The sequence below is a fragment of the Haliaeetus albicilla genome, chromosome 6, assembly GCF_947461875.1.
Source record: "Haliaeetus albicilla chromosome 6, bHalAlb1.1, whole genome shotgun sequence".
NCBI classification, from domain to species: Eukaryota; Metazoa; Chordata; class Aves; order Accipitriformes; family Accipitridae; genus Haliaeetus; species Haliaeetus albicilla.
This window is the reverse complement of record NC_091488.1, coordinates 21,971,636-21,985,269: the sequence shown is the minus strand read 5'-3', so window position 1 is coordinate 21,985,269 and position 13,634 is coordinate 21,971,636. Positions and strand designations below refer to the sequence as shown.

General features: G+C 33.7%; 1 protein-coding gene across 1 annotated transcript in view; it reads left to right on the top strand.

The window, feature by feature from the left end:
- NCAM2 (neural cell adhesion molecule 2) overlaps positions 1–13,634 on the top strand; it is a 332,637-nt gene that overhangs the window by 195,599 nt on the left and 123,404 nt on the right. Inside the window, exon 7 of the mRNA XM_069785318.1 lies at positions 5,019–5,179. Within this exon, the coding sequence (XP_069641419.1) occupies positions 5,019–5,179 (161 nt within the window). The remainder of the gene's footprint in view (positions 1–5,018; positions 5,180–13,634) is intronic.

The following is a 13,634-nucleotide window of genomic DNA, read 5'->3' as shown; positions in this document are numbered from 1 at the left end:
GAGGTTACCAGTAGGCGAGATAAATGTAAAAAGTAACTAAAATACCATATTGACATGATCTCTTCATATTTGAGCAGAAACAAAGAAAGGTGAAGCAATGAGTCCATATCTCAAAAACAATACAAGCAAAAATCTCACAACAACTTTTGCATATCAATGCATCAGGTAAAAACATATGCAGTTGTGCATTACATAAATATCCAGTACAGATCAGCAATATTGATAACAAAGATAACATTTTCCCCATCTGTAAAAATAGATTCTAACCCTAACTCTCCATTTCAATGAGATTCAGAAGGAGATATGGTTTTAGACACCCCTAGCATATGAGAATGTTTCATTGGATAAGATTCAAGGGTATCTTATGTAATTTTTAAAATGTAATATGTTTTGAAAATGGAACTGCTTTTAAAGTTCATGTGTGTTTTCTGATGATATCAATGATATGAACATAGTATAGCTATGTTATTTGGCAACACTTACCATAGAGCATTTGTAAAAATTTGAATACCCATATTTTGTATATTCTTTCAATTGTAACAAAGATACGCATCAGTCCTGGGATATAAAGTATCTCAGACACCTCATACCAGTGCATATTTCTGCTTTAGACCTGAATAATTTGTATCTATTTGTATTATTTCAGGTAAATTAAAAGGTCACTGCATTTTCAAAAATGGACATGGAAAGGATTTCCATCAATTCTTAATCTCTTTTGGAATCTTTGAACAATGTTAGATTCATTTAAAATATTAGCTTCCTTTGACTGACACCTTTATTTTAACATGCCATAACTCAAATATGGATTTCAATTTTTCTCTTGTGCAATTTGAATCTCAGGAGATGTAAATAAATAGAATGCAAAGTCAATTCCTTAATGTAGAATTCAAAATTTAGTGAAGAGGAGGAAAAAGTAAAACAAAATATGCAGAGCCCAAATTAAAGAACTGATACTAAATTCAAACTAAGGTTGAATATTTTGATTATTTAATGTCCTTGAAGTAATTTTTTACAATATCTGTCTTATCTGGCCAAAATTCTTAAGAGTTATCTGAAATCTAGTACCCTAAATGGCCTTGTTGTTAAGACAACCAACATTAATGTTTTATATTGTTAAGAAATAATGCATAAATTTCCACAGTTTGTGGATATCTCTGTTTATAGGTGGGGGGGGGGGGTCAGTATTTTATAAATACTACAGTACGTACACAGGCTAAGTGTCTTGGAGAGACACTTATCTCTGTGTCTACTGATTAGAGCCTACTGAAGGATTTTCCTTTGTTTTGCCAGCCCCTGAGGCAACTGACTTTTTTAAACCATTCATTAAATATCTTTTCTAACGATTTTACAAAAGCTTCACAGCCTTGTGTACTGGATACTGAATGTTAACTACAGAAGCTTCTGTTCTGTTTTTATTTCAGGAACTATCTCATAGTGAGGAATATTGGCTTATGTGCCTCCCTTCCCTGTTGTTATTTTTTTTTTTCCTCCTTCCATTCACTTTTTATTTAGTCTTATTAAGCTATAAATTCTTGGCAGTAGAAAATATTCTTGCTTTTTTATTTGGTGACAGTGAGAGGTTGTAAAGTAGTAGGTAGAAAAGGCCCCTGGTATCTATGACAGGATATTATTATTGATATACAAACAGGGAAAAAAGATGGGAGGAGCTAAATTATTTTTTCTGGAGGAAGCAAATTTGATTCTAAATTGTATTCCAGTACTAAATTACTGCATCAAATTTCTGAAATCTCTGTCCTGAACTGTTCAGGTCCCTTTTTACTCACATATAGGTAGCCAATTAAAAGGATTCAGAATCAGCTGATATTTTCTCCTTGTCGTTGGACTTCTCTTGCAGATATGTCAAGATAAAGATCTTAGTTTTCTAGAATATTTCAGATGCTTTTTCTTTAGAAATTAGACTGAGCATAGGAAAACTAGATCAACATAATCCATCTTGTTTTTCAGAAAAATCTAGAAAGCATTGTCAGTGGTAGGAAAGTCTATCAAAACTGATTTATTTAATATTAATATGCTTGTCATCCATTGAGAACCTAATTGAATCCATTTATCAGAATTAATGGCCAAGGTGTCATATTCCAAATTTCATCCTGTTTAGCATACTTTCTGACATTGAATGTAAGTTGATATTAACCTCAGTTGTATATGTTTCTTTTTCAATAAACAAGTGGAATTACATCCTGAATTTGATTAAGTGTTAATGCTGATTTTGGAAGGGTTACAACCTTTGGTTACAGCAAGTTATGGGATTCGTGTTCAGTTTTATTCCCAACTGTACTGTTTATCCCTGTGAGTTCAGCTATTTTATTTAATTTGCCTCAGGTTAAGCATTTGTAAAATGGGTATGTGTAATAAAGTGACTGAATGGAAGTCTGTTTTCTGAATACATAGCTATGCTAAGGAAAAAAGGCTAGTGAGATGCAAACTATTATAACAGAGAATAATGTTCTTGTGTCTTTGTTGACTTTTAAAATGGGCTCTGACACCAATTATTCTCTCATTCACTCTATTGAAGTTTCTTTAGCAAGGCCTGCATAATTTGGATCTATCATTGTGTAGTCTTACCTTCCTTACAATCCACTGATATTTTAGTCAATTAAAAAAGAAATTCTCTTGATTTTCTTTTTTCTTGTTTCCTTCTCGGATTGCAATGAACTGATTTAACAGGTCAACTTCAGCTAGGGCATGAAAAATGGCTGTATTTTTAAAATCAAATGACAGTAGAATTAAGGTGGTTTTTATATCCCTCTGTGTTGACTGTAAGCAAGATGCTGGACAAAATAGTAGTTTCAAGCTTTAAACTCTTTAAGACAGAAGCTAATGTGGTAATAGCTTTAACTATTTACGTTGTCCCTTTTTCATTTCCAGGTGCTGACAATGTTTGAGATTTTATCAATGTAAAATGGAGGCATCTGAACTAATGTGTCAATCTTTCTCCAAAAAATGCTTTAGTTCTCTTACAAATTAGTTTGAAATACCTAGTCAAGAAGAAAGGTTAACAAGGTTTAGTTGCTGCTCTATTTAATGTGCATATGTACTTTGTTGATATTTCATGGACTGAGAGAATCTAATTCTTTCACCACTTAACTGATATCTCTATTGAAGCTGATATTACATTAGTGTAAAGCATAACCTTCAGAGAAGCAATATGCTAATAGAATTAAATTAGCCAGGAATGAAAGATAAAGTTCCAAATGTACAGGTTATGAACTGGAAATCTTTACTCATGTGAATAGTCCTACTGAAAACATGATGATTGTTTACATGTGTGGAGATAATTTACACTATTAAAGTTTAGCTGGATCAATCCCCTTATCTTTACTGACAGGATTTAGAATTATCTGACAAGAGAAATAATCTGGTTTTAATGTGTTATTCATGTTTTCCTGTTCTCCAATATCAGCATTAATCTGAATTTCTTCTGTTTGCTAGAGGGTCCAGAGAAATGCTCATAATCTCATTTCTGCTTAGAAATTGTCATAGATATAGGTGATGTTTGTGATAACGGGCATTTGGAAACTACTTCTGACCTTGAATATAGACTTTTATTTCTTAACAGAAATCACTAGGGTTGGTGGTTTTTTGGTTTTGGTTTGTTTGTTTGTTTGTTTGTTTGTTTGTTTTTGTGAAACCACCTATGTGGAAAATTAGACCTTTTCTGTTCTGCAAAACGATTTCTATGATTTGCTTTGGAAAGGAGATGAACAAGTATCACAATAATATCTTGCAGTGGACAGCTAAGTTGACTAGAGTTATTTACAAAAATATTACTAAAATGCAAGCTATATAGGTGCCAGGGGAAACCTATTAACAGATATTTATGCTCCCAGGAAAGAAGTATTCTCACTTTTAGGGAAAGTATTATTTTAGAAAATATGAAATATATGTAGTTATCAGCATTACGTGAGAAGAAAGTGAAAATTGTTGTTGCTTAAATCTTGAAATAAAACTAGGTGTTCTAAACTAGGCATATTGAACAGAATATAATAGAATATTTCAGTAATGCATATTGGTTTCATTTTACAAATTGTTTTCAAGAAGTTGGCATTGTCAGCAGGATTATCAATGCTTATGAAAATCAGGCAATTTTTATGTACATGCTTATGAGAAGGGGCTGTTGATGATTCAATAGAAATAAAATCAAAAGAAGCCTAGAGCAAAGTAGGCAGAATGAGAAGTAAAAAAAAAAAAAAGTTAAAATTGCACTCTTGCAAAAGAAGCTGTTTTGATAACTGTGTGTATGCCAAGGTGCTCAAATAGACCGGTCAAGCCTTGATCAGCCCTCAGAGTTGTTCACAGGTTTTATTATTTCTGTACCATTTGGTCAGAACTCATTCTAACATCTGGAGACATGCCTGCTTACTAAGTTGTGGCTAGCCAACCACAACTGAGAGGAAAGAATTTGGAAGGGTTCTTTATGTGCCAATGGGCTCTACATGTATGTAGTTTAAAACATTTAAGTTGGTGCATTGTTATTAATGTGAACTGCAACAGTTACACTTAGAAAATATTCTTTTAAATGTTTCTCACATACATGTATTTGTCTAACTGATTTCCTTCTATCCTTCCCTGAGTGTAAGCCGTATGTTAGAGTTCTATTCACAAGCATTTTTCTAACTTTGAGTCAATATTGAACATTTAAGAATATAGATATTGTAGCATTTTTAATATATATATCTTTTAGAACCTGACAATAAAATTGTGAAGCTGGGGTCTGGAACATCAAAATGCAATTCAAAATGCTTTCCTTGTGTCTAGAATGTGCACATTCTTATGAAAAAAACACTCTGATCCTGCAGAACAATTTTTGTCATGGTAAAATCAACTCCCTTCTATACACACTGCCGATTTATGCCAAGTGAGTCAATGCATTTTTGAGGCTAGCATAATAGCAGTCTCTTCCCTCAAAGATTATTTTCAAGATAGTGATGCTTCCCTAGCACATTGTTTCAGAGTTTGGAACCTACTGGTTGATTTATACATCATTCTTATTTTTTTAGGAACGGTAAACTTATTGAAGAAAATGAAAAATATATGCTGAGAGGAAGCAATACAGAACTAACAATAAGTGATATAAAAAATATTGATGCAGGTACTTATACCTGTAATGCTAAAAACAAAGCAGGAAATGATAAAAAACAGACATACCTTCAAGTTTTTGGTAAGTACTGCATAGTGTGTTCCATCCTTCCATTTTAAATGTAAACAGTAGGGAAATGAGGTCATAATTCACAATTTTCAGTGGAATACTGTTCCAACACTGCAAGGTGTCTACTGATTCAGCAAACCACTCTCTGTATAATTTTACAGCTTTTTCCTCCCTGTTGGCTACTTTAACCTTTACACCTGAATTTAATTTTGAAAAAAAGCTATCTGGCATTTGCTTTTCTGCTATTCAGATGCAGTACAATGGAGTGTTAAATTCTTAATTCACTCTAGTTTTCCTTTAAAAGTTGGTTGCTTGCAAGAAAACCAAAAGGAGAAAGAGGGCAAAATTCTGAAAGGGGAAAAAAACCAGGTTACTTGGACTTTCAAGCAGTGCTTTTTTTTTTTTTTTAAGATAAGAAACCATGCAGAGGTGTTCCTGATTTTTAATTTGTTTTTCTTTCTTGATTTTTATTTTTTTAAGTGCATGATTGCAGATGTAGTCACAAAAATATTGTCTGATGTGAGTTTCAAAGGATAAAAGTAATAACATGAAAACTCTTATTTTTCTGTGCTCTACCACACAATCTTTGTTTATGATTCTCTTCTTTACATAGAACTGATAATTTCTTTGAAGTTTTGTATAGCTATAACCTAGTGAGAGTAGGCATCTGTGAGAATGTAGAAAACCTCCTTCAGAATCATTGTGCAGGATCAAGGCTGTAGCTTACTTAACAAAACACCTACAAAAAAAGTCCTGTGTTGGGGCTTTTTACATTAACTTTAGCTTGTAGTAGAGAAAAAGACCATTTGTATTTGAATAGCTAAAGCACGTACTTAGGACCATGGGAAATTAAATTTAAGTCCCAGTTAAAACTAATGTATAAAAAGTGAAAGTTCTAACAGGAGAGGGTAATCTGATAACTTGCACTAAAGGAGCAGAGCTGTTGGGTTGGATAATACTGTCATTTGGGATCTGGGAGCCTGAGGCTGAAGCCATGGTGTCAGGTGAACAGGTTAGCTGTGTCTGTGTGCTTTCCACTGTCTTTCATATTTGAGAAATTCTTCATAGCCCTCCATGCTGTGCTGTCTCAAGTGCTCCATACTCCAGACGGGGTGCCTAACCTTTGGGCTACTTTGTTGTTCTGAGGTACTTGAAAGTTATTCTCAATTACTTTCCAAAGGAAAGAAGATTAAATACAATTCTAAATTTCATCCCAGCCTCAGCATGTACAACATCTTGAACATTTTTGTGGAAAACAAAAACATTTAATTCAATTCTATAGCCAAAATTGAAAAAAAAATAAAAAAATGAAAGAATAGAAAAGATTTGCTAGTTTTGATATGAGTTTAGGGAAGTTTCAGCAGAAATAATTTTGCATGTTATTTGAGTAACTTTAAGTATGGCTGAAATTTATGTAGTTTTTGCCTAGGGCAACATAACTTTTGAATGTAAGGAATAGGGAAAAAGATACACCAGATGTAAGAGTAAGTATTTCCTGTATACATTCTTCCGTCTTTTAACAGCCACTATTCTGGGGACTCCCCGGAAAGCTAAATCCAAATGATTTAATAGATACCATGAGTTTGTTTAATCTGTTTTAAACCTACACATCCTTTTTTTGTTTCTACAATATCATAAACTCCTGAATTCCTTAAACTATTTCTTTCTTGCACAAAAAATTATTTCTTATGTTTAAGTTTGGAGCCTATTCATTTCTTTGACTGATAATTCTCATTTCAAGGTAAAAAGTGAAGAATAATTCCATATGTTCTTTACCTCAAATGTAGTTTTCTGTCTTACTAGTTCATTAATTTTCTAAGCTGCAAGGTTCCAGTCTATTTAGCTTCTCCTACTGTGGAAACTGTTATGAATCTCTGAACCATGTATTCCTGTACCTTTCTGGTTACAATCCCCTGTTTGTGAAATGGCAAGGCAAGAATGGCATGCAAGATTCGCGCTGTGGGGGGAACCTGGCTGTTCAGCAGGACAGTGCTGCTGCTGCTGCTGCTGCTGCTTTGATCTCAGTGCCTTCTCTCACATCCTGCTTGCCTCCCTGGCTCTCCCCGAGTACTGAACTGGTGTTTCCACAGAACTGTCTACAGTGTCTCCCAGGTCTCTTTCCTGAGTGATTATAGCTAATTTAGAGCTCATCATTGAGTATGTATATTTAGAGTTATTTTTCCTGTGAGCTTTACTATTGAATATATTTAAATTAGATTATAATAATCTGTGTACTGTTAGTTTGAGCTTAGGGAATAGTATCATAAGTTAAGCCTCTTACCTTATTTGTAATCTCTAAAGCTCAGTGTAATTTTAGTCTAATATTGCGCTTACAAAGTTCACCTTTACTTTAACTCTGAAAATGTGGAGCAGCATTGTATTTTCTCCTACGAAGAACTTCACTTTTTCTTTTGTCTCTTTCACACAGATTAAACTCCCAGTCATATACACAGATGACAAGTTACTATACTTTTCTTCTCCTTAAATGTATTCAGAAAACTGCAGTGTGAAAATGGCAAGGCAGATGGCTGATTATTGTAGCTAAATAGTACACAAACAACCAATTTGTGTTAAAATGACCTATTAAATCACATTATTCTTTCCTATTCCTTTAGTTTGCTTGTCTCACATACCTGTTATTTTTAATTTTAATTTACAGTGCAAACTCCTTGGGGCAATGACTATTGTTTCTGCTACAACAGGGCTCTGGCAGGGTTGAAACTTGTAATAACAGTAATGTAACCATAATGCAATAAAAATAACAGTAACATTATAACATTCAGCATTTAAAATTTCTAGTACTCTGCACTTTTGAATGGATGTGCCCATCTTAGTGCCATATAACAGCTGCATATGTTTAGTTTTCATGCATGACTTAAGATTTTTTTTGTTAATTTTTTTTTGTTTCCAATATCAGTGCTAAAAAAGCTATTTTGTCCTCATATCAAATTCTTACTATGACAGTTTTTCTGCAACACTAACACATCCATAGAAACCCATAGGCACACACCCTGCTCTCCCCAATTCTTCGTCTTTGTTAGTGCTCTTTATCTGCTTTACCTAATAAGACATCGAAGAGTAAAGAAAGCCCTGTTGCCCTCAGAGGATTTCTTACTGATCATGATTTGGTAATCTGCGTCTGTCATCCTATTATCTGCTATAGTTCTCTCTGTATCATTATCCATTACTACCTAAAAGATCTCACCCATATTAATGCTTAGGACTTGTACTGAGGTCTTTGAAACAAATTCATTTATGTTTAGTCCTTCCGAACAGCTTGAAACCATAGGTGTGCTTCCTTGAATTCTTTAAAAATATTTTTAGTATTTGTCTCTGCTTGTTAGCTAACTTTATATATCTCTTCACCCATACTATTCAGTTTCATTGTTTTCTTTGATTTGTTTTGTGATTTAATTAGTTATAAATATGTGTGTTTAGATACATGTAATTAGCATTTTGAATTATGAAATACAACATTTTTACAGCAATGAGCACCCCAACAAAAATTTCCAAAATAACATAATTACAAGCAGTTGATTTAAAAGCAGTCAAGGAAAATTCAATAACTTAAAGCCTTCCTATACCATCTTACTTTCTCAGACCTAAACATTCATTTCTTCATCATTCCTTCTCCAGAGTGATGGCAGTACTGTTCATTTACTCTGTAATAAAAAATCTGATCAGGCTAAATGAAACAAAATTATCTTTAATTAAAGACATATTCATGCTTTGTAAGAATAGTGCTTATATTCTGAGGATAGTTTTTATGTACTTATTTGGTTTGTTCTTTAGTTGCTCATTTCCAGTCCTTAATCACTCAAATGTTTGGTTCTGCCATTCGATGATGCATAAACAGTTGAGGTTTTCAGCAAGTTTTCTCTCCTCTGTACATGTGCCATAGAAAGAGACATTTCTGTGTCTAATAATTTCTATTTCTAGAAAGAGAAAAAATATTTTTTCTTTAATCAAAACTGGTAGAAAAATTTGAACGAGTTCTAGCATAAGTTAATTTGAAGTTCTCTAGGTTTTAGGTGTTTTACCTACATAATCAATGAGAGGGTAGTCTGAGCTTATAAAAATATTTAATTGGCATTTCAGTAGTTTCTGACAATTCATTTCATGAAAGTCAAATGAGGGAAAAATACCTCAAGAAGCATTACAAAAGACCCTTTAATTATTGTATAGTTTAAGCACATACTATTTTTATTTTCTAGATGTGTTTTTAAGTATAATCTGAATCTCATATAGCAGGAAGGTTTTTGCAGCTGTGTTCAATGTAACTTTTACTGTTTATTAAATGCTATTATTAATTTATTATCTGTCATCAGGCAGATGAGAGGAAATGTAATGGACCTATCCTGTCTTATCCCTCTTAGATGTGTTCCAAATGTTAAAATTCAAAATGTTTAGGTTAATTTAGGCCCTCAAAAGCCATACATCTTGGAACCAAAGAGGCTGCAGTGAGTCTATAAGGAGATTGGCGTGAGAGGTTGCCTAAACTTTTCTATTATTTTCAGGCTTAATGACTGCATTCCTTTTGCATTTAGAGTGCCTGGAGCACATGTATTTAGTTTTCCTTTGAGCTTAATAAGTAGATTAATATGTGTTTTGGTATGGTTTTTAGTGGTTGTTTTTTTTTTCCCTAAGATACTATTCAACACCCATATGGCAGCTCTTTACTTAAATTCACCGATATCTCTAGAAAGGGTTTCCCATGGATCTGTGTATGGAACTATCTATGCCTGCTCATCCCAGATACTATGAAGTATACCAACTGCAGATTCACAAAGTGTAATTCCTCAATTTAAGATGTAGTGTCAAAAGTTCATACATTTTATATATTCCTTCTTCCTCCCTCTCACATCCTTACCTGTTTGGAGCACCTCTACTTTTTAGAATAAAAATGATGCAATCTATACAGGCAGTGATGCCAGTTGTCTCAGAAGACAAGTCTTAAATCCCTTTGAGTGTGAAGTAGTAATACCATTTTAACATGTACAAAGACTCAGGTTTATCATGCACTAAATCAAGTCAACACTTCATACTGGTGTGTGTGTGAATCCTTATTATGTCAGGAATCAAGTTTCAGGTATCTGTTTCTTAGATATTTCCTTGTTCATCTCTAGCTCGTTTACTAAATTCAAATTGTACCAGCAGTTTCCAGGAGGACAGGGTTGCAGTTTTGCTATCTGATTCAAATGTGGTCATGCAGGAAGATAGCATAAGAGTATGATTCCTCATGTGCATATTAATCAAGAGATCCTGTCAGGTAGCAATACAGACATATACCTCACCTCTCACCAGTAAATCCATGTTTGTGTTAATAACAAGCTGTTTAAAGCAGTTCTTTTGATGAGACTATCTCAAGCTTTATATATGTGCCGCTTCCCAAGCCTGATGAAACTCTTTTGTCAAAGATATGGGTAGAACTCTGCAAATTCAATACATTGTATACCTTTTCCAATAAATTGGTTGTAAGCAACCAATAACAAATCTAGACCCTTAGATTGCTATCCGTGTTCTTCTTAAGGTTTTTGAGCAGTCTGTAGGTACACAGCAATGAACTTGGCCCTTGTCTGCGACAAATCCAGAAGAGACCAAGGAAGGAATCTGAAAGAAACTTGTTTATTGGAGAAGTGTTAGAGAACTTAACACCACCCTGCTCTGCTCAGAGAGCAAACTTTCCAACCAGTAAATGTTATTTCTTTATTTGACAGCATCACTGTGTTAATATTTAAAAAATGCATGTCTAGTAATAAGCAGTTTCTTACCTTCCAAATAAAATAATTTTCATGGAGCTTAAGCATAACTCCTTTCTATATTCAAGTCTTCTTTCATTTCAGTCTGGTCATTCAGTTTACAATTTTTTAAATACATTATGATACAAATATTTCAATATTATTGACTGAAGAAACAAACAAAAACCTGAAGGCTTCCTGGATCTACATTCCAAGACCCTGTATTTTCTTTTTTTTTTTTCATATTTGCTAAAGCATGGCAAGCAAATACCAATTCAGTTTGAGAATGACCTTGTCAATTTAGAAAGAACAATTAAAGAATTGGGGATGGGGTGTGGGGGGTGGTGGGGAATCAACTGTTTCAGTATTTATGTCAATACTAGTCTTGGCATTCTCAAATGAATATTGTTAAATGCATGTACACCAAAGTATTTTAATATTTTCCAATGTCCAAAACGTCATTAAAAAAGTAGTCAAACAGTGTAAAAACTTCTGGTCAATAGCAAGTTACGACTTGTGACCTACAAAAATGAAGCAATTAAATAAAGCAACTAAATAATATCACCCATATGAGCTCTCTTCTTCTTCCTAGTAATAACAGTCAGCTAGATATATTTGGTGATTAATCAGTGCTTATTCCTTTAAATGTCAGCTGCTCATGTCTAAAATGTCAAGCAAAAACTTTTTGTCTTGTAGTGAATCATTTGAAGAAGGCCTTGAAGAAATTTAGACTATAAGTCTAAGATTAAAAATTAAAGAGTATCTGTTATATGTTTTAGAACATGCATCATCTTGAGCAGATCATATTGTTTGTCATGTTGTCCAGATGGGGAAATTCTCTTGTTCTGATGGAAATAATGTAATTTCAAATTTTGCAATTTTCTGCCATAAAATACTATGTGTGATGCTTTTTTTATGAGTGCCATAGCTCTTTCCTTGTTTCCAGGAATGATATTTTATCAAAGGAAAGAAAGGAAAGAACAAATTATATTGTAACCAGAAGACATGGCTATAGAAAAAGAGTACCTGAGTACCAAGGTAAAATATTTCATAGGCATTTGGATGATCCTGAAAGTGAGAGTAATAACTGACGTTATTTTGAAGTTTAACATAGTTATCTTTTATCTCAAATTCCTTTCTGTAGTTCTTTCAACTGACATCACTTGTTACACAGCTGAGGAGAGTTTCAGCTTTTCTCAGCCAAATTGATGTCCTGCTGTAATGCTTTGCTTACTGCCTTCTCCTGCATCCAACAAAAATGGATCTAGTTGACATTTCAAGCGCCCCTGATCACTCAGGGTATTCTCTTTCTGCACATGATGTCCCTCACCATAGATTGTATCTTAATGAAGCAGGATATTAGTTCAGTGCTTTGTTAGGTAAAATATTACTTGTTTTTCATCTCTATGCAGTAAACACACAATAGTTTATTTGTAATAGTCAAGGGTGAACAGACAGTAGACAAGCAACAGAAGGACTGTGGAGATAAGAAATCAGAAGTGAGACCAAGAATGCTGTGGTAGAAATGGATAAAAGAGAGGTAGGTGATGTGTCTGGATATAGCAAGTTTGAACCTGGTTTTATTATTTTTCTTGGTGATGCTGAATGCAGCATCTGTGAGACAATGGTCATAAATGAAATAATGGTCATAAAATGAAAAAGGAGACTAGACATAAGGAAAACATTCTTCACCGTGAGGACAGCCAGGCACTGCCAACAGGCTGGTGAGAAAGGCTGTGCAGTCTCTGTTCTTGGCATTTTTCAAGATAATGCTCAACAAATCACTGAGCAATCTTATTTGAACAGGGTCTGTTGACCCTGTTTTGATGAGGAGGCTGGTCAAGATGACCTCCTGGAGTCCCTTCCAACCTGAATGACCCTCTTTCCCCTTTTGATCCACTAACATAAGCCAATATTACTCTTCTGCATAGCATTTACTGTAGTAACCCCATTAGAAAATAGGTTACCTCTGTTTATTTTCTGCTTCATATAGAATATACTATAGTAGTGCTCCCTCAAAAGCAAAACTCAGGAAAACTGCATAGAAAATACATTATTTTCAATGAATGTACTTAATGTTGACAAAGTCAATGTTAAGAGCTGTCAAAATTTTATTCAGTCATGTAAACTTAATTCACCTCTTTTGGGTGTAAATATATTGAATCATATTCTTGTTACATGATTACATGCTATGTTTTCCAGTGGGATGAGTATCTCATTTGATGTGTAAAGTGGATAGGTTCAGAGAAACTTATTAATGGTTATATATGAGTGAATATATAAGATCAAAACATTTTTTATGAAGATACTTGAACGCCATGGAAGAGAGTACTATTCTATGCATAGTTCTACAACAGAGTTCTTGTATGATACTGTACAGATAAGTCCTCTAAATAAAAGTGTTGACATGTAATCAGAAATCATATTGCATATGTAAATAACCTGACAAGGTACAGTATAGACTGAGAGCTGTAGTTGCTGTGTACTTGTGGTTATAAAGTGGAATGATTTGAAGAATGCAAACAATATCTGGAATTTTTTTAATGTATCTTACCACCAATTTACTCGGTAAGTAAGGATGAATAGCTTTCTATCAGAGGACTCTTCAGTTCTTAATAGTGTTAATACCAGTACAATATGTTTGTTATCAGGGGATTTTGTTAAATTCAGTAATTTATGTAAGGCAGTTAGATATTGCTAAAGATCAAAGTCCAAGAATATGAATAATT